At 40.6% G+C, this 21248-nt stretch overlaps 1 protein-coding gene across 1 annotated transcript in view; it reads left to right on the top strand.

Annotated features, from left to right (window-relative positions):
- abl2 (c-abl oncogene 2, non-receptor tyrosine kinase) overlaps nt 1-20409 on the top strand; it is a 30696-nt gene extending 10287 nt beyond the window's left edge. Inside the window, exons 2-11 of the mRNA XM_047374905.1 lie at nt 5920-6051; nt 9263-9558; nt 9669-9941; nt 10094-10178; nt 10320-10497; nt 10589-10773; nt 11079-11231; nt 11633-11722; nt 11943-12116; nt 15172-20409. Of these exons, the coding sequence (XP_047230861.1) occupies nt 5920-6051; nt 9263-9558; nt 9669-9941; nt 10094-10178; nt 10320-10497; nt 10589-10773; nt 11079-11231; nt 11633-11722; nt 11943-12116; nt 15172-16961 (3356 nt within the window). The 3' untranslated portion in view covers nt 16962-20409. The remainder of the gene's footprint in view (nt 1-5919; nt 6052-9262; nt 9559-9668; nt 9942-10093; nt 10179-10319; nt 10498-10588; nt 10774-11078; nt 11232-11632; nt 11723-11942; nt 12117-15171) is intronic.
- Nucleotides 20410-21248: the final 839 nt, after the last annotated feature.

The raw sequence follows: 21248 nt of genomic DNA on the forward strand, positions 1-21248 counted from the left end.
TTGGGGGTTTGAGTGGTGCACTTTTGGGGAAACAAAATTGGATGTCAGCTGTAGGACGCTTATCCGACTAATCAAAAGGTTATTCAATGAGTCCTCGATTACTGAAATGATCTATAACTGCAGCAGCCTTGTTTGTTCTGAACTAAGCTTTATAAGAATTTTGAGGACTTAATTTTGCAATAACACATTTATTAAACTATACGTTATCTGTAGAGATGTGGCATATTAAACTAGCAGCCTGTGCATGAAAAATCCTGAGCGGGTGAGTTTTTTTTTTTAACCTCTGGAAGTCATCATGTGCTAGTCATCCTCTCCGCTGTCACATAAAGGAGCACTTAGCTTTGTTTCCAGCACATGTAGAGGGAAAGCACTTAAAGCCCATTACTAAGCCATAACAGGCCCGGAGAGGGGCAGGTCTGTCGGAACCGGCTTCCATTCTGATCCACTCCTGGATGTTTGCTCTGCCCCGTAGGTCCGGGCTGATTTGTCCGCTCTCTGACTTTATTGGAGTTTGTACTTGTAGACCTTGACGACAATCCGAAGGGGCTGTGTGTTCATGTGCAGCTATTTCTTTTTTCAGTCATGATTGAAGGAGTGCAGTGGGCTATATGCAGAGGACACTTTCATACAGGTTTTGGTTTGACGTTATTGCATATATCTAGAAAGTATTATCTACGCTTAAGATCTGTGTCACAGTTTCAGAATGTTGGCGAGTATAAGTTTTAATATTGCAAACAATGAAGTAAGTCTTCAGAAATAAACATTTGTGGAGTGGGTTTATAGAGGCTAGTTGTGTCGTGCTCATTACCAACAACTGACTGTCTGTTCACTCTCTCTGTTTATCTGCTTCCCAATTGCAAATTGGATACTCATAGGGTTTGTGGTAAGTTAATGAAAACAAAGTAATTTTTCATTCAAAACTTCTATTTGATTGATCCATTTAACGTTAACACATTTACAGTAAGGAGTTTGTATATTTCTGAAGCAAAGATGCTTTGTTGAAGATTTTTTTACCTGCTTGTTGTGGTGATGCATTAACTCACTTTGCCACTGATCCAACTGATTTCTGATCTGCTCCGACAGTCTGGGTGATCAGTTACTTAGTTTGGTTTTCCCTTGATGATTAAATGCTTTTAACCTTATCTTTTTCACTCTACAAAGACCATATTCATGTATGTGCTTTGTTTTTGAGTTTTGTAAGAATCTGATAAAAACCAGATAATGTTAAGGACACGCGCTTTGAAATATGAGAGTAATCTTCTGATTCCAGGAACGTACAGCACAGATTTTCTTTTACGAAGAATGTTTTTTAGATTTCATTGTTGAATTTAAAGAAAGTCCACACGGTCAGTTTTATGTGTGTTACTCCGATGGGCAAAACCAGAATCAGCATTCCAGACCTTCATTGAAAATGGAAATTAGCGTTGCCCAGTATAACCTAACTTTCTTAACTGTTTTATTAGTGGCTTTGTTTTTATTTGTTCCATTACATGGTTTATCTAGAAAACAGACCCTTGTGAAATACTACGCCACAAAACCAAGCACATTTGGATGAAAAGAAGGTAGAAAAAGAAAATGCTGCCACCCTGTGTTCCTTGCCATGTATTTTGGCACATCCAAAACATGTGTGAAGTGGATATAAACTTTAAAAAATAAAGCGTCCCGGTTACAAGCTTTGTAACTTGGACAAGAAATTTAAAATTAGTTTTCACCAGCCACTGGGAAGAAAATTTGTAGAAAATGTTTTACTAGCCACAAGACGTTTCAAAACATTTTTTGTATCATTTGTCTTGAATGCATTAAAATACAGTCAAGTTCAACTAGTTTGTTGTAAAATCATAGTCCATTGTTAGTTCTGTAACAAGCACTGTACTGTGAATGAACCCAAACAATATATCATCAAATTGGTTCTTAAGAACTGTGTTCTGAACCAAATTCAGAAGAATATCTTATTTCCTAAATGACGGTGTGACTCGGCACAAGCAGCTATAGAAATAAATAGCTTTCTGAAAATCTCCAGTCTCAGAATCAAGTTATGTGTCTGTGACCCACCTGTGTTTCTGTGTGTGTGTCCAAGGATATGATCTGGCCTGTCCATATAGGCTTATGCAACGTCTTGTGTACGTGGTTCTCATCCGCAACATTGTCTCAGGGTTTTTGTTCAGGCTTCCTGCAGGCAGCCAGCCGATTATCTCAGCGCCACAATCACTATGTGGAGAGTTATTTCTGGATGTCTTTGCTGCAATGTTTTCTTCTCCAGCAGCTAAAATTATAACCTTACCTTGCTGCTTCGTGGACTTCAGATACAATCGGCATTGTTTTTGATTAAGGCGTTATTGTTGGTGTTTAATACTTTTACCCGTGGCTGCTCCTTGGTGGAGTGACAGCTTTATTGGTACTGGGAGGCACAAACAAACAGCTGCCGGGACAGCCAAGGAAAACGTTGTCAGCGCTGATTTGTGCGAATGCGATGCAGGTATGCATCTCAGTATGTTATGTGTGCTTTTCGAGCGGGGTCACCTCTGTCGCAGCTGTCCTGCGTATGCGGGCCTGGCATTCCTCTCAGACTTGCAAGCACCCTCTCTGCTTTGCTCGGCACAAAGCCATGGTTTCTCCAGAACACGCTTGCACACACACGCACACACACGCATGATGAAGCACCCGGACAGACACATGACAAACCCCATGCAGGCCAACTGCCTGCGTGGGGTGAAACGTTTCAGCGCATTAGATATGTTAGGACAAGGTGAATGGCACCGTGCTGCAAGTCTGTTCCCATATTGTTTCAATTTAAAGGAAAAGACAAACTTATTGGAATAAGATTTTAAAAAAAATTATGGTTATTAAATGTTGGTAATGTTGGCAAATGGTTAGTGACAAAGCTTTTTTTTTTTTTTAAATATACGTTTTTCATTGTTGTGAAAATTGTGATGAATTTCGATTCTTCACATTAAGACCTTTGACAGCTATGAATGGTACAATCAGTATATCATTAGAACATTCCTGAGAAGCGTGATGTGATATGTAGGCTATGTAACGGGAGCAGCTCTGCCAGTTGGTTTGGCCTGGCTGCAGCAGTTGCAGGCGTGTGCAACACACACACACACACAAACACACACACACACACACAGAGAACAAAGCGTGGGTCAGAACAGCACCAGCCATCTGCTGTTGGCCACAACACCACTTCAGTCCTCATACACTCATACATGTGCACACGCTAATCACACTGAGCTCAGTTTTCCCATATGACACATTCCCAAGTCTACACCCCTTCCCCAACCTCTGTGCACACATGCAGCCCTCAACCACACATGGTTTCAGCACCCTGCCTCTGCCAGTGTTTGCCCTCTCTCAAAGTGCATTAGTCGTCAGATACTATAAGTCATGGATGGTTGTGTTTTCCACGTGGACCTTAGAGGTCTCACTGCTCTCAGGCCCCATTAAAGCTGGAGAGGAGGCCAATAGTCACCGCTGTAATTACGGATGTTTAGGCGTCCTAACTCAAGGACATCAGGAAATGATTTCTTTCACACGTAGTGATGTCGTTTTCACCTTTGTGCTTCACCGTGAACAAGATGTAGTCCTTCTATGGGTTTTATCATGTGCGAATGTTTGAAGACAGGATTAAAACCCTCCTTTGTTTTTTTTTTGTTTTTGCTTTTGGTTTTTTTAACTGGGACTCCTAACTGATCAGAGCGACAAGGAGGGATGTACTGGGAATTGTGGCTGAGCCAGGTCACTGCCACTGCAGCGTTGCAGTGTATGCTTCTTCAGAATAAAGGTGGGCAAATGCTGTGTGTGTGAATGTGGTGAAACCGATAGGATATTGACTAGAAAAAGCTTTATTTTATACTTTAGGAGAATAGTTTTTTTCTTCTTTAAATATATTGTGAAGGGTTACAACGTGTTGAGGATCTGTCAGAGCAGAGAGATCATATTGTCCATATGGCGCTGGGCATTTGTCAGTTTGACATTCCCATTCTAGGGTAACCTTGAGGAAAAATGAAATGACATATTGTTTTTTGCGGTTAAAAAGAAAATATTTCCAACCAGCGGATTTGTCATAGTGGTAAGTGAGGGGGAAATGTAGCAACAGGTAGAGGAGGGACAGCGCTCTTTACTCTGTTGCATCATAGCCACAAATTCCAGTCACTGGCACTTTATAGGGCATCTCAATGGTGTGTGGGAACGTTTTAGCTGTTTTGAAACCATAACTTTTATAAAACCTTGGTCACGTTACCCGGTCCATATCTGTATGTGGCTAATTCTGTCAGTTCCAGCTCTATGCTGTTACATAGATTCATGTGTTTTAGAAGCTAAAGGAAAAAGAGGGAAATGAAACTTTATGTAGCAACTGTGTAAAACTGATTGTACTTCAAGTCTTGAGTATTAATTTTCTTTTGTACCAGACAATGGTGGCAAAATTGCACAAAAACTAAAACTTTTGACTCCGACCCACCATATCTGTATCAGGAGGAATAGGGTTTTATTATTTTTAAACAAAACAAGTTCACATTTTAAAATGCTTTTAGCATCTCATATTAACAAATAAATCCTTGTGTTTTTTTATGGCTTAAATTCAACACATCCTTGACACTGAAAATGACTGATTCTTCACTCAACTACCAGTGTCCACTGAGTGTTGTTACCTTAACTTGGTGTGGTGTGTTTACTGATTTGGGGTAAAAACTGATTTTTGTGTTTCCTACTGGTCAGGCACTGGCCAGTGCCAATTAGCCAATTCTAGTCATCGGTGTACATCAAAACTTTTGCAAAATAGTAAGTGAAATGTGACAATAAAACATTCACTTCCAAATTCAGCTGGTTTACGGATATTAATCGCTCTTTTTTATTTTTTATTCAGCTTTCGCAGTACCTTGATCTTGTGAGCTTTCAGTTGCAGTAGTAAACACAGAATCACAACAGTGTTGTTCGGCTTGAAAACAAATAGTAACAAGATGTTCACGTCTGATAGTTATGGAAACAGGTTTGACTAATGATCCAACTGGTATCAATCAGCCGGTTTCAGTCCTAAACATTGTTCTGACATTAGTGTCACACTGGTTGGACTGGGGCTTTGAAAGTCATTAAAATGTGTTAAAGTTAGTCAGAGTTTAAATAGTATTTTGTTTTATCTTGTAGGTACTTGGTAGAAACAAACACTTTTTCTTTTTGAAAAAATGGATAGATGAGGGTTTGGTTAGTTAAAGGAGTCATGTGGATGTGTTTGAGCCATCTATTTGACTCCTTTTGGTGAACATTAAACCTCCAGTGGCTTGTTCGTTCAGTGATTGTTCACACTCCTCACATTCAGCATCTGTTCAGACACGCAGGAACTCTGGCTGCTGCTGTAAATTTCAGCATGTACCATGCATGTACCAGCTAATCATTGTGTGTGTCTGAGTGGGTGTGTGCGTTTTAGCACCCATTTGACGTTGTTGCACCTCCCTTTTCTTTCTTCTTCTCTTATATATATATATACACAGATGAAAAACAGTCCCACCTCAGATCTAACCTGGGTCAGGCCAGAGGCAGCAGCCTTTTTGTGCGTATTCGGTGATAATAGAGCTCTTTGTGGGCCAGCTTGGGTAAAGTGATGCTGCTGAGGTGCTTGCAGGCAAGCAGCAGCTTTGAAGATGAATGGGCAACTCTGAGCAGCCTGCAGCTTCACACAGGGTTCAGGCGGGGGACTTGTGTTAGACAGAAAGGTAGACAATCAGAAGGGTAGTGTTTTCATTTTAAAGGTCATCAAACTTATGAGAAACGTGTTGTGTTCAGTTTCTCTTTAAGAGGGACAATGTTGTCTGCCAATCTCTTACTTTTATCTGCATTTTCAGCAACAGCTGTGTATTTGTTGTTGTTTTTTTGTCATTGATTTGTGTCACTTGCTAACTTCTAATTTCCCATTTCTGCCAGAAGCTCTGACCGAGGCTGTGCGATGGAGCTCTAAGGAGAACCTGCTGGGTGCCACTGAGAGCGACCCCAACCTCTTCGTTGCACTTTATGACTTTGTCGCAAGTGGGGACAACACACTCAGCATCACCAAAGGTAAAAATAAATAAATCTGTGATATAAACAGAAAATGTGTGTTTTTCACTGCATCTAATTTCGCAAACTGGAATTCATGTAATAGACTGAAACTCTTGTTGTCTCACCCTACTGCATTCTTTTAATGCATCCTCCCATAGGATTGGTACCTAGCAACATTATTAGCCTGTAGTTCAGGTATTTTTATTCATGACGGTGGTTCAGTACCCCACCCCTTTGAGAAACACACATGAAGTTTGTTACATCAGATCAGACTGAAGTCTCATCAGTGTAATCAACCAGGTGGAGCTACTGTTTGTCTTTTAGACATAATTGTGTCATATAAAGCTTAGTTAATCCAGGGGAATGTTGAGTACTGGTCACACCTACTCATAATACAAGCAGGTAACAAAACTAACAGAAAGCTTGATGTATTTGCTCCTTTAAATCTGAAAATATTTAGCTGTAGTTTTTAGAAAGAAAATCTGCCTTTTGAATGAGTGCAGACCTTATACAGAATTAAAAGAAATAGAGATGCACCCTGATCATGGACTGGCTTTCTCTTTAACACTTTGGCTTTCACCACTCTGAATGCAAAGGATGTTTAACCAACACGATTCCCTGTCTTTACCAGGAGGAAATCACCGATTCTCCACAATCCATCCTCCAAGTTTTTATATTTGGAGTCAAGGGTCCATTTGTTGATTGTATGAAGGAGGACATTTAACGTATACATACTGCTATGTTCCTGGGTGTTTTTGTCTTTTGCATTGCACTGTGGTGCTTCTAACCCTTTGCCAGGGCACACTGTATGCTCAGGTTTACATATCAGCTTCCCCTTCCTGTTATTGCTAAGCCAGTGACTTTGACAGCTGCATCCTTCGTGGATATTTTGCATCAGAACTAACATGTCACATTTTAACTACACATTTAACATCATACCTGTTTATTTGTCACTTTGTTTTTCTCCTTTTTCACCGTTGGGGTTGTTTGTTTGTTTTTTTTTGGTAAAATGTCTATAAATAAAAAATAGTTCAAAGAAATGCACAAAGCGATTGACTGAAAATGGGAATTGGCCTTTTTTCCCTGAGTCGGCTCTGATTAGTTATTTCCAAGGAAAAATATGATAACTAGATCAAAACTATATATGTCCACATTTTGTAAACACCTCAACCAACAGTATGTATTTTGATGCATTTCTTAGTTTAATATTTGTCTGATAAACATTAGTAATATACGGCCTAATGGATAAAGAACAGCCGGCAGCGCATTCTTTCTTTTATGTGTTATAGCCTCTAAATAATAATCAGAACAGGTCAAAACTGGAACTGAAAAGTCAGACTTCAAAGTAAACTATAATCGGTTTAAGCCTGATTGGTGCATCTCTTACCAAAAAAGTGTTAATTGTCCGTGTTCTTGTGTCAATATATCAGCATTAACACTGGTGTTAGTCGACAGTCATTTCTTTAACCTACCAGTATCGATATGATAAGTAAAACTGGGCCGATATTAACTAATGTTTATATCCATCTTGTTGCTGGTTATGGGTTTTAGGAGAGGGAGGGAGCTGGTCATGTGGTATTTGTTTGGGCATGTTATAGTGATGCAGTGCAGGACTGTAGGGTGTTAAACTGAACCAGAGAAGCACATTAAGCCGTGTGGAGGTTTTTTCACAGTGTTGAAATGGGAAGGAAATTGATGTAATATCGGTAAAATTCGGTTATCAACCATAACAGCAGTATTAAAATTGGATATAGATTTTCAGCCCAGATTCACACATCGGTGCATCCCCGGTTGTTTGCCACTCTCCATCACCATATACACTCTTTTTCTCTGTCATTTAGCAGCAGGTTATCAGTCAAACAAAGTCGGATTCAGACACAGGCTTATGACGCCAGCTGATCTTAAAGCCTTACACATGGCAGTCGGTTGATTCATCATTTTTAAGACTTCCTGTGCCACCCACCCAGGATGGAAATGATGTTTAGACCCTGACTCATGGAGTGAATCTGAGATTTCTTCCCACATCCCAGCACATGTGTACTCTCAGGCTTGGCTGCACATGGAAACCCACTGGCTCAGATGGCTGCATTAACACTAAATCAGCTCAACTGTAACAGTAACAGGGAATAAGCTGAGGAGGACAAAGCAAACACATGTCTGGGGCTTACGATTGTCTCTTCTTCATGCCAGACCAAGCTAGGCAACACCAGGGCTGATCTTCCTTCATGCACACAGTGCAGTCAGTGTTTCCACTCCTAGGGAGTAGACAGGAGACCACTGGATGTGGATCATCAGCTGTTTAATGTAGTTCTTTAGAGTCCTACTACATGATCATATGTCATTTTGGTCTCATTATATACAAGTTTCGTACAAAATATAATATCATATGCAATATGATTTGTTTTCCAGGTTTGGATATGTATTGTAAAAGAGCTTAGAAATGTAGTTCCAGACTTTATTCCCTGTGACATCGTCTATCTGAGAATATCTGAATCTGAACCTAAAGCTAAGTTGCTCCAACCAGTGTACATTTACTCGTGTTTTATTTTTAAATAAAACATGCATGCTCTGGTCAATCTTTTATCCATCTGTCATTTTCGTCCATCTATCTATCCTTCAATCTTTCCATCTGTCCATCCATTCTAATATTTATTGTATGTTTGATTGGACTTTAAAAGAGATTACTTTGTTTATCCTACAGAACCCACTCAACCTGCTTTTATCGCACTTCCATCCATCTCATTTCTTATGTTTTAGTTTAACCTGCATCCAGCAGACGGGTCCGCTCTCTGCTCCAATCAGTGTTTTGACTAACTGATGCCTCCTTTTAGCACATTGGCATCTCCACTCTCTCATATATCCCGCACTGACGTCAGACAAAGACAACAGACATGGTACCTACATGCCCGGCTTTGCCTAGCCCTGTATGACTGAAATTCTTTCCTGCCATCTTCACTGTTGCAGCAATCTTTGATCTAGTTTTATAGAAAGGTGTGTCGTCTCCATGACATCTTGTGTTTGTTTGACTTGTTTTGGCAAGTTGGCACTTGTTTTAAAATGTACCCAAGGACAAAAAAGGAAGAAAATAGTCACCGTTTAAATTGTTATTGAGATTAATTCAAGTTCTGATTTGCTCCCTGGTAGTTTTATAGAGGTTATTTTTGCGTACACCCTGTAATCCAAGCTGCCTTCTCTCTTTTCAGTATATCATTTGTTCTCCTGTTTCCAGGTGAGAAGCTGCGTGTGCTGGGCTACAACCAGAATGGAGAGTGGAGTGAAGTAAGGTCGAAGAACGGCCAGGGCTGGGTGCCCTCCAACTACATCACGCCGGTCAACAGTCTGGAGAAGCACAGCTGGTACCATGGACCCGTGTCCCGCAGCGCTGCAGAGTACCTGCTGTCCTCCCTAATCAATGGCAGTTTTCTGGTCCGGGAAAGCGAAAGCAGCCCTGGTCAGCTGTCCATCTCTTTGCGATACGAGGGGAGAGTGTACCACTACCGGATCAACACGGCCACTGACGGAAAGGTAGAGGCATGGCCACTTTGGTTTGGCTGGACATTTTCAACTTTTTACCTAAACCATAATCTCTGTTTACATCCTCGTTGTCCTCCACCTCCCTACATCCTTCTCCTCAGGTGTACGTCACATCTGAGAGCCGTTTCGCCACCCTGGCTGAGCTGGTCCACCACCACTCCACCGTACCCGATGGCCTGGTCACCACGCTGCACTACCCCGCGCCCAAATGTAACAAGCCCACCGTGTATGGCGTTTCACCTATTCATGATAAATGGGAGATGGAACGCACAGACATCACCATGAAGCACAAGCTGGGAGGAGGCCAGTACGGGGAGGTTTATGTTGGAGTGTGGAAGAAGTACAACCTCACTGTGGCTGTCAAAACGCTCAAGGTTTGTACTGATTATTCATATGTGAAAACTATTTACAGTCAGTGAAGTAGCAGAGATGGATAGGGCATTATAATTATAGCTATAGAGCACCACCTGCAGGTAGTCGTAGGTATTGCGCATTCCCTAAATTTTCCTTTCTTCTTTCTGTGCAGGAGGACACTATGGAAGTTGAGGAGTTTCTGAAAGAAGCAGCTGTTATGAAAGAGGTTAAACACCCAAACCTCGTTCAGCTGCTTGGTAATTATTAAACAGCTTGTTTGCTTCAATGTTTTTCATCCTGTTAGAAATTCCAAACAAATTGTTCCTCCTTAAACCTTGTCTGTCATATTTCTTGCATTGTTAATAATGGAGGATTGTAATTTGGTATTCTTCCTACAGGTGTGTGCACTTTGGAGCCTCCCTTCTACATTGTGACAGAGTACATGCCACATGGAAACCTATTGGACTACTTGAGAGATTGTGAGAAGGCAGAAGTGAATGCGGTGGCGCTGCTCTACATGGCCACACAAATCTCCTCTGCTATGGAGTATCTGGAGAAGAAGAACTTCATACACAGGTATGGCTGTGTGTCTGCAGATGTAGGGATGGATCATTTTTCTTGAATTTCCATCATTTCCTCAAATTCTACTCCTGAATTCACTCTTCAGGGACCTTGCTGCAAGAAATTGCCTGGTGGGTGAAAATCACGTTGTTAAAGTTGCAGATTTTGGTCTGAGCCGGTTGATGACCGGTGACACTTACACTGCCCACGCTGGAGCCAAGTTCCCCATTAAATGGACGGCACCAGAGAGCCTTGCATACAACACCTTTTCCATCAAGTCTGATGTCTGGGGTTAGTAAACACATGTGCATTTATTCTTATTGATATGATGTATGTAACATTTTTATTAAGTTCAGTACCGGTTCACCTCAATTGCCATCTTCAATGTGCTTGCATGTCAAGTTTGTTTAGTTATACAAGTCCAGTTTAGCCTAAATCAGTCAATTTCATTTTAATACAATCCAATATTCAGATTCAGTTACATACTGTCCAGCTCAATTTTAACTATAATATAATGCAATAACATTAAGTTCTAGTCAGTACAAACGTATCTATGTTAAAATCTGTTGGATCTCACTAACCTGTCCTTCCTACAGCATTTGGCGTGCTGCTGTGGGAAATCGCCACCTACGGCATGTCTCCATACCCAGGTATAGATTTGTCTCAGGTGTACGATCTCCTGGAGAAGGGCTATCGCATGGAGCAGCCAGAGGGATGCCCACCCAAAGTTTATGAACTCATGAGAGCATGTGAGTACCATCTGGCTTACTTAACACCTGTTTACTAAATGGTTTTGCTGCATAGAAACTGATTGCACAAGTTTGAAAAAGTGGCACAGCAACAAGTGCACTGGTTCATGTTATACCATGCAATGGCTGCAAAACTGGAACAATAATACCATTTAAAAACTTACAGAAGAGTCTTTGAACTCAGTATTGCTAGTAGAAATGTGTATTTAGTGAAAATACAACATTTTGCAAATAAAATCGGTAAAGTGCAACAAGTGTCGCTGCATTTGCTGTATATAATATCCTACTTGCAGCTACAACTGTGTTAAACAAAATATGATACAATTGCATTTTTACTGTCCCGTCTATTTATTTATTATTTATTTTTTTGTACTGAAACCATTTTGTCTGTTTCCTGTCAGGCTGGCAGTGGAGCCCTTTAGATCGGCCTTCATTTGCAGAGATACACCAAGCCTTTGAGACAATGTTCCATGACTCCAGCATTTCAGAAGGTAATAATCGTCTTTTCTCAGTTGCTCATCTATTCTTAAGCTAAAACCAGACTAGCTGAAGCTTGAAAATAATAGCATTCATTTGTTTAAATATAGAAATTTGATCCCAAAAGCTTTTACAGACTATAAATCTGCTGTTTGGTCAATTGTTTTCTTCCAAAGGAAAATGCTTTAGTAGAGAAAAATCTGACATAAATGTAAACTACTCTGTTCTCTGCAGAGGTTGCAGAGGAGCTGTGTAAGACGGCCTTGTCCAGTCAGGGCGGACCTACGCACTCTCTGAGTCACGACATGCCCCTGTTGCCTTCCAAATCCCGCACAATCCACAAGCACACAGAGAACAAGGAAAATATTGAGGGTGGACTGGACGGGCACTCTGACCACAGCCACTCAGGTACAACCAGGCACGCCCACCTTCGCCCTACACCACATTATGATTCTGCAGGTACGCCCGAGGACAACGTTGCCGACAATCAGAAGCAGCTGCAGCGCCGGCAAGCACGCCGGCTCAAGAGACGGGCAGTGATTTTCCTCACCAACGGATCACTTCACCCAGAGTCTGTCAGAAGTTCAAAGAGCCTCGACGACCAGCACTTCAGATTACGTTTCAATTGAATAAAATGTTGTGTTGAAACATATTATGTCCTAAAGTGTTATCCAACATGACCTAGGACTAACACAAATCTAAAACCCACATCTTGACATGTAAAAATATAACATATTTGATCAAATGGGCAAAAGATCTGCAATAAAAGAATTGGATAAGTGCGGCATTGTGTTTCATCCTTGGGATAATGGATAGGAAAAATGCTTTTTTTCCATTACCCCTTTAGAGCGTCTTAACTCATAGCTCCCAAATAACCTTACCAGCCTCTTAAAGCATTTGCTAACCTCACTATTTCAGTCTCAGTTTTGCTGATAAAATGTCTCTGCTGCACGGTATGGTAAATAGTTTTTTAGCTTGATGTAAAAATGTCTATATGGCTTTCCCAAAGTCCCCTGAAACCCTCCTGTAAATATTAAGTGGTTTGTTTCTCAACCATGACTTACACACATGTATCCGTTCTCTGTTAATCTGACCTAATATTTATTTGCCTGTATTATTTGTTGCATTAATATTTTGTTCCTGTTCCAAACTAATGCTTTGTGACTGTAACAAAGATGTTCCAGAGAGTATATTTAATATTTAATGTACATAACTCAATGCTTATTTATTGTATTTTAAATAACATTTTGAAGATTATTGCATGGTGTTTCTGTTGGCTCATCTATATGTTAATAATAGTTAAGTGTTTTATTTCCCCTTTGTTTTTGTTTTTTTCTTCTGTGCAGTCAAAGCATTGTGGAAAACATGGCAAACAAATGTCTACAAAGTATATCTTACAAAAGTATACATTCCCCATCTACTCAGCTCTAAAGTCGTAACACCCATGAACCTACAGATGGCACACGGGGGAAAATGATAAACACAGTTATTATAGGGGTGCCTACGTTTTTCCCATGGTTTCATCTATCAATAAATGACACAGAGCCTTGGAGAGAAAATCTCATCTCTTCTAATTTAAGATGCTGCATAAAATATGTGATTCATTTTGAAATGAGGGGTCGTTCCATTGAAGCAGCATGTCTTCCAGCTGGCAGGTTCCAAAAAGGACAGCATTTTAGACTTGTTTTCACTTAAAGCTCTTTCCTGTAGAAGAATGCCAAAACAGTAGTTAACAGGCATGGATCCAATGGCTCTTAGATTTAAATAGAAGGAGAATTACAAGACTGCTAAAAGTGATGCAGCCCAGAACATATGCAGAAGGGCTGCATAAGCTTATTTACGTTGGGCTAAATCCCATTTCCTGAGGGTTATCCCTGTTCCTTGGCCCATAATTGAGGTAGTGGTTGAACACTTTCACTGAGAAAGGGGACACTACTTCAAATAGCCGATGCATTCTCCGTTCTCACTGGTTCCTTATATATAAGCATGTGTGACCTAATATTCCCATATGTTGTATAAACAGTTATCAATCCTCCAGGAGATATCAGCAAAAATTGTTTTCTTTATGCTTATTGGGGAAGAACGAAAATCTAATCCCAAATGTACCCTGGTGAAAAAAACGAGCTTTAATCTAGGTTAAATGTTTCAAGAGTTTGGACATGTATTACAAATATATTAACAGATATATGTTAAATGCATGTTTTAGGTACTCTTTAACTAATTTGAAGTATACCTATACCTAAGACAAATTTGATTGGTTTGAATTTAATATGCTTTTTACAATAATTTTTCACCACGTTGTCACATCAGAATACATCAATATAAACATTAGTGGGGGTTTTTTTCCCCTTTTGACTCATGATATATTTTTAAAAAGTAGTTTATTTATTTTTGCTTAAAAATGATATCGAAGAGCAAAACGATGGTAAAACTCAAACTACACATTCTAATGCGTAATGGTCAGATCAATTTAATTGAGAAATAACTTGGTTATACTCATCCTAATGTATCTGATCGGTTCAGACAAGATGTTACAGTGATTATTGTGGCACAAAAATGTGTGAACTAAGAAAATATTTACATTTGTAAAAGGATTTGCAAGCAAAGCTTCTTCATCTTTGTTTCCAATTACACTCATGAAAAATATTTTAATTATTCAGCCTGTTTTTGGTTACAAATCTGCCACTGTGTTCAGTTAGAGCCTCACAAGGACAAATACTCCTCTAAAAGGGTTACTTCACCACAACGGTTACATTCAGTGGTGCAACTGTGGTGCATTACAACACAACAGTGGCATTCAGTTGTTTTGAAAGAGACACAGCATTTATGGATGACATCATGTAATCAAAGGAGTGCCACCACCTTTTGTGACTGGCAAATGTCTTATGTAAAGTAAGATGACAAATTATTTGGAGTTTGCTTTAACCCCACAGTTGACAAAGTTTCTGTAAAAAATAAGGACCTTTGTTTTGCAATTTCTTTTTACATTATTACTGACTCATTTCCTGGCTAACGCAGTTGTTCACCGCTCTGTGCTTGCATAAAGGTCAGCGGTGTTGTAAAAATGTTGCAACAGAATTACTCGACCATCAGATCTCAAATCAGAAGATTTTGCACGGTTTTAATTTCAGGATGTCCAGTCGTGTGGTCCCTGGAGTTTGTAATGTATCTAAGTGTTACAAGAACAACTTGTAAATCATTGAGTTGGTGTATGTGCAAACTGGGGTTGACTCATTGTTTCCATTCATACTTCTATAATTCCTTCTACTTCCTCATGAGAACTGAGGAGGAAATAATAGCTTTTCCCTGTGACAGTAACATGAGTGACGTGTGATAAAGTATAGATGAGGTTGAGTGACTAAAATGACTTGCATGATATGAGTTCTAACCTCTTAAGGAATATTTGATAAAAGAGGGATGTTCTCCTGCAGAGATTGTAATTCGTTTGTCTCCCGTCTCTCAGGTTGGGCTTCCACTTTGTTCGGAGGGGACGGCCGTTCCGGCAGCTCCCCAGCTCTCCCCAGAAAGCAGCAACCACGAGATAAATCTCCCAGCAGCCTTTTAGTGGATGCACAGGATATTGGCACGTTCACTCGAGACCGCAAGACTGGCTTCTTTAGCTCCTTCATTAAAAAGAAGTCTTCCTCCTCTTCGCCGTCCTCCCAGGTGCAGCAGAACCTTCCCACGCCACCCAAGAGGAGCAGTTCCTTCCGGGAGATGGAGACGCAGCCTCACAAGAAATATGAACCCACGGCAGACTTCAGCGCACCTCCTCCCTTGCCACAATCCGACAGTTTAGGGGGCTTTTCTGCCTCTCCCTCTCTCTCCCATGGGGAAGCCACCCAGTCCCAGTCTCGCTGCTGTGGTGCTGCTTTTGGACAGAAACCTTCTGTCGGAGGCCTGGGTTCCCAGCTGACGAGCGGCAGCAGCTGGAGTGGACTGGCTGGCTTCTTCACCCCCAGACTCATCAAAAAGACCCTGGGAATTCGTACTGGAAAAACTGCCTCTTCAGATGAGGGTGGTATAGTTGGAGGACCAAAACCTTTCCCTAGGTCCAATTCTACCTCCTCGATGTCATCTGGGCTACCGGACCTAGAGCGCATGGCTCTGACTTTACCAAGGAACCGCAGTGCTAAGCCGCCTCTGGAAAGAACAGCCTCCACAACCTCTCAGCCGGAGAACGGCGCTGCACGTTCCTCAGAAAGTCTATTGAGGAGAATGGATGAGGGAACTGCGCAGATCAGGGAAAGGCCAAAGGCCAAGCTACTACCCCGGGGTACTGCTGTAGGGGTAAGGGCACCGGGGGTCGGCGGGGAAGTAGGGGAATCAGAAAATCTGTCTAAGATCAGGGATGGCAGAGAGGAGGGTGGAGGGTTGGACAGGCAGCAGAGCTGGTCTTCTCCTTCTAAGGGCTCCAGTTCGACTCATAACCACAAAGTCCCGGTCCTCATCTCCCCCACACTGAAGCATAGCCCAGCTGATGTGCACTTAGTCGGGCTAGACTCTCAGGGGAATCGCTTTAAACTGCTGTCTGAGCACCAAGGTGAGCGAGACAGGCCACGGCTGGTCAAACCCCGGTGTGCTCCCCCTCCTCCTCCGACTCTGCGTAGTCTGCAGCAGTCCTACAGTTGTGACAGCGAGGACCCGGTCAGTGGAGTCCCTCTGGAAGTTAACGGAGATGTAGTGAAAGGTCAAAGGTCAGGACAAATGTCAGGAAGAACAACGACAGGTAGACCATCAGTGCCACCACCACAAGTGCCTCCTGCCTCCTCCTTTTCCTCTTCCTGCCCTGCGAGCGCCAACACGACTCCCACCAAAATGGCCAACGGAGCCCCCACCACCACTGCTTCCTCCTCACACACGGCACCGTCTACTGGTTCCAAAGTGGGAATGCGGCGAACCAGGCAGCAGGTGGAGAGGGTGCCCCTGGAGAGGGTTAGTCGCGAAGCCCTGCTGGAGTGCGCAGAGAGCCTGAGCAGCGCGCTCAGCGCCAGCTCCGACAGCCCCTCGAGTAGCCAGGTTCTGGACGCTGGCCACCAGCTGCTGGACTGCTGCTCAGGTTATGTGGACTGCATCCCCCAAATGAGGAACAAATTTGCCTTTCGAGAGGCGGTGGGCAAGCTGGAGCTGAGCTTGCAGGAACTGAGGGCCTCTTCTTCAGGAGGTGGGGGCCTGAGCAGTGTGGGATCCAACACTGTGCTGGACAACCTGCACAACTGTATCAAAGAGATTAGTGATGTAGTACAGAGGTAGCCACTGTGATCACACAAACCACCTTTGCTACCAGGCAAATCACTTACAGCATATTCCTATTTGTTTTTTATGTTTCTGGTTCTGTCCACAGCTCTTTGGGGCACAGATTGGGATAAATCTCTACAGTACCTCACAGAATTCACTAGAAAATATATGTTTTTATTGTTTACAGAAACTTGTTTCCTAAAATGCCAGTGTGGTCACTAAGATGTTGCTCTTAGCTGTACATATTTTGAGACATTTTTCACTAAACTAAACGTCAAGTCACACTTTGCAATGTTTTGCTACAAGTTTTTCTTTGGCCACAAAAGCCTCTGTTACCTGAATGTCGGGTTTATCAGCTGTTAGTGTTGTCAGCCAAGAAAAGAACTGCTTATTTGTTGCATACTGAGTAAAGACAGGGATGGTTGGCAGCAGTCTTAAACTCATTGTTTCACAAGTATGTGGACCATCAGCTAGACAAGAAATGTGTGACCATAAGCCATTTTTAAAGCCATTGGGAATGTAGGGATGAGGAACCAACATTGGGATTCAGCAGCATTCAATGCTTGGAGTGTCAAAATACATTTTTTGTATCAGTTTCAGCTTTATTTACATTTTGATCAGTATCTAGGGTCTCTGGAAATCTCCCAACTATTAAAGCCTTTATTTTAATATTTTTTGGGAGGCTATTCTGACTGAAACATTCTGGCATGTCCTTATAAAGATTCAGAAAGACTAAAGGGATCACTTTAAACCCATGTCTAATCAGATCAAAAATAAATGCACAAATAAATAAGGGATGTCCTGATCAGGATTTTATTTTTTTTTTGTCAAACATACAGAGTTGATTTATGGTTACATACATATATAATCCCAGTATGACACTCCTGTTAAAATCAGTGGTGTCTGTATGCAGTACAAGGACACTACATTTTGTCAGTAGTAAATGATTGACCCACTAATGACAGTCAGAATGCTGCTGTCAATCCAGCACAGAGTGAACTCTGTTAAGAAAGCTACTAAAAGGTTCTGACAAGACATCACTTGAAACACTCATAGCATTAGCATTTGTTTATAAAGACATATCTGGCTCGATACATACAGCTACAGTCTTAAAAAAAACATGCTATTTTCATACGAGCAGTTTGCAGAAATGGTAACCTAATGATGGCATGTTTCCTCTGTTTTGATATGACTCGTTGATTAATAGGTTGGTAACAAATTCCAGTTCGGTTCAGGTCAACTAGCTTTGGACAAAGCTTACAGAAGAAGTAATTTCTCTGTATTTATAGCTTTGCTTTGAACGTCATAAATGTTACTGGCTAGTTTCAGCTGCTCTCTCTTCTATAAGGAAGTTCATTTTCAGTATCGCTGCAGCCAGAGCAGGTCACATGATGTAGACGGAACAAAAGCCGAAGCTACTAATATTCTTTCTTTTACTTTCAGTCTCGTCTTAAAAAGGTGAAACATTTGGATCGTTAGGTTGTTAGATCAGAAACAATGTCCACAGCCTATATTAGCTTTGCAAACTGCATATGAAAATAGACCTAGCTCACTATTCTCTACAGGTGCTTACAGTTAAGTTTCATCAGGGACTCCTGATACAGATCATTTAAAAGCCTTGAAGCGGGAAATCTCAGCCAATATCTGAGATTGGATCGGGACATCCCTATCCTCTATTTCATTATCTAAACATTATGACTGAATGTAGCTCAGGTTCAGTTAGTGAACAATGCTGTACATCCCTAAAACATTTCAATAAAATTAGGAATTTTCCTCTATATTCAGAGCATATAACAGTTGGGAGATTAGTGGGAAAGCACAGGATGGCAGCGGGGTCCACTTGGACGTGTTTTATTTAAGTGTCCTTCACAGGATGGACAGTGATGGATTCCCTGTAGCCTTGTAGGGCCCCAGTGCCTCAGATTACTTAATGTAAGAACACAGTGAGTGCAGAGACATAGTTTACACCAGTGACAGGGCTGATCTCTCACCAGACTAAGCTGCAGTACGTCTTCAGCACATGAGCAACACGTGGATTTATTTGACTTGGAATGAGAAATGCTTTTTAGAATGTATGAATTTTAATTAAATTATTTTTGTTTAAAGCACAGGCATATTTTGAGAGGAAAATTATGGAGATTTTTCATTTATTATCCACAGATTAAAAAAAAATGTATGTGTGTTGATGGCTTAAAGAGAAATGTGAGAGATCTAAAAAACCTCTTTGAATGTACTAACACTCTTTCCTGAACCTGGTCAAATGTTTAACTTTTTCTCTTTATATTCCTACAGTGCCATGTTTCTTTTACACTTGCCGGTCAGTACTCTAATCACGACCAGTCCGAAGACGGCTGCTCTGTTTAATGAACACACAAAGCTGTGTACAGGGCCCACACTTCTAACAGTTCTCCAGTTTGGTTTTGTTGCTTCCACTTTCACTTGATGTACACTGGAAAAGCCCTCACCAGTTCAATAACAAACGGCATACATGTACAACAAAATCCATAAGCACCGAACTCCATAACTCCTAAATACCTTTCAATGAACCATAGGTGTATGTGTTTCATTATAAACTACACGTATTTTGGGGGGGAAGAAATGCTTTATGAAACTGTCAAATTTAATTTCTATTCACTGAGTTTTTCATCATTTTTGGTGCCTTTTTGTAAAAAAAAAAAAAAAAAATGTAAAGGACACAATGATTGCAGCAAATATGTGAATGAGCCCTTTTCCATTATTAATCAATAATTTAGATCATCACTACATTTAAGTTTGACAGTAATGGTCAGATGCAAATTGGGAACCAAAAAGGTGCTCTTTTTGTTATGAACACGTTTAATGGAACTGCATAAACAAATGACACACTCAAGCATGATGCACTAAACCCAAACTGCTGTTTTTGTCTCAATTTGAATATCCAAATTTAAATATATAAAGTTACTTGCGCCATTCTGGCTTCCTGACTTGATTTGCTTCTGTTCCTAAAAGGGCATCACCATAGAGCAGATTTCCTAAAAAGCCTTATTAACAGTCTATTCATGATGTTTTCCACCTTCTTCCTACGTGTTTAGCTCCCTGCTTTATATTTGTCTTATCCGACCACTACACTTCTGCTAATTGTCATTATCTGTTTTTATCTCTTGATCCTTTTACTGTCTGTATTTTATTTTCTCCTACCTTCCCTGATTTCGGGCTTTGGTTCTGAAGGGCGTGCGTTCACATCATTATACCAAAGGCCACGCGTTTTCAGTTGGATGAGTGCAATGTAAAATGAACACAAAAACACCAGAGTAGAATATGTGAATCTAAACAGGGGTAAAATGTCAGATGTTATAACTTTTTTTATTGTACAAAAATATGTTTTGTTTTTGGGGGTTTTGTTTTTTATTTAATGCTCACATATTACTGTGAAGTTCTGCTTATCAGTGTTAAGCCTATTGTAAATAATAAAGATATTGATGAATGTTGTTGTATTTTTCCTTTAATTTTGATTCATACTTAGCCACTTTTTAAAGAAGACATTAAATTTTGTTTGAACCAACATGGTGTTGACAAAAAAATAATTTGGTTCTGGTTCAGATATCATTTAATGTAACAGGAATCCCTGAATTTATTATAAAGGTTAAAGTAGCAGAGATACTTTATCAAAAACAAAGTTAGTACCCTTGGACAAAATATTTTCAAGCACATGTACTGTTAAATACCTACACAAAATATTCTGGAGTATTTTCTATTTCAATGGGATTATGTAGAGTACTATTAGCCTCTCATTTACAAACAACTGTGCAACAGATACAATGCAATGCATACAACCATACATGAAAAACATGCAATATAATAACATGGCATACAAATCCACAATGAGTGGTATTTTAAAAGAACCATGAAAAGAGAACGTCTGGTTGTCGGCTTGTTGAGTCACAATGGCAAAATATTATCAGTGCTGAAATTTGGACTGAAAATGTATTCAGATTATAATTAGCACCACAAATAAGCTAGATAAATGAAAAAGCATCACTAGCTTTCCATACAGCCCTCTGCACATGTTAGTACTTCTGGTAAAGATGAGTAAAAAGACTTGAATTATCTTTTAGATTTATTTTTGTTTTATTGCCATACCATAACCACACATTGAAAATGTAGGAATATCCAACCTTTTATTTGGGTACTCACCCTTAGAGTGTATGTTGTGGGGGGGGGGGGGTCACTTGTTAAGTAAAAATTATCACAATTACCACACTTATACCCACCCCTGAAAACCCCTATAAACATGAAGATTTTTCTGTCCTACCATCACAGGCA

The sequence above is a fragment of the Girardinichthys multiradiatus genome, chromosome 9 (assembly GCF_021462225.1).
Source record: "Girardinichthys multiradiatus isolate DD_20200921_A chromosome 9, DD_fGirMul_XY1, whole genome shotgun sequence".
Taxonomy (NCBI): domain Eukaryota; kingdom Metazoa; phylum Chordata; class Actinopteri; order Cyprinodontiformes; family Goodeidae; genus Girardinichthys; species Girardinichthys multiradiatus.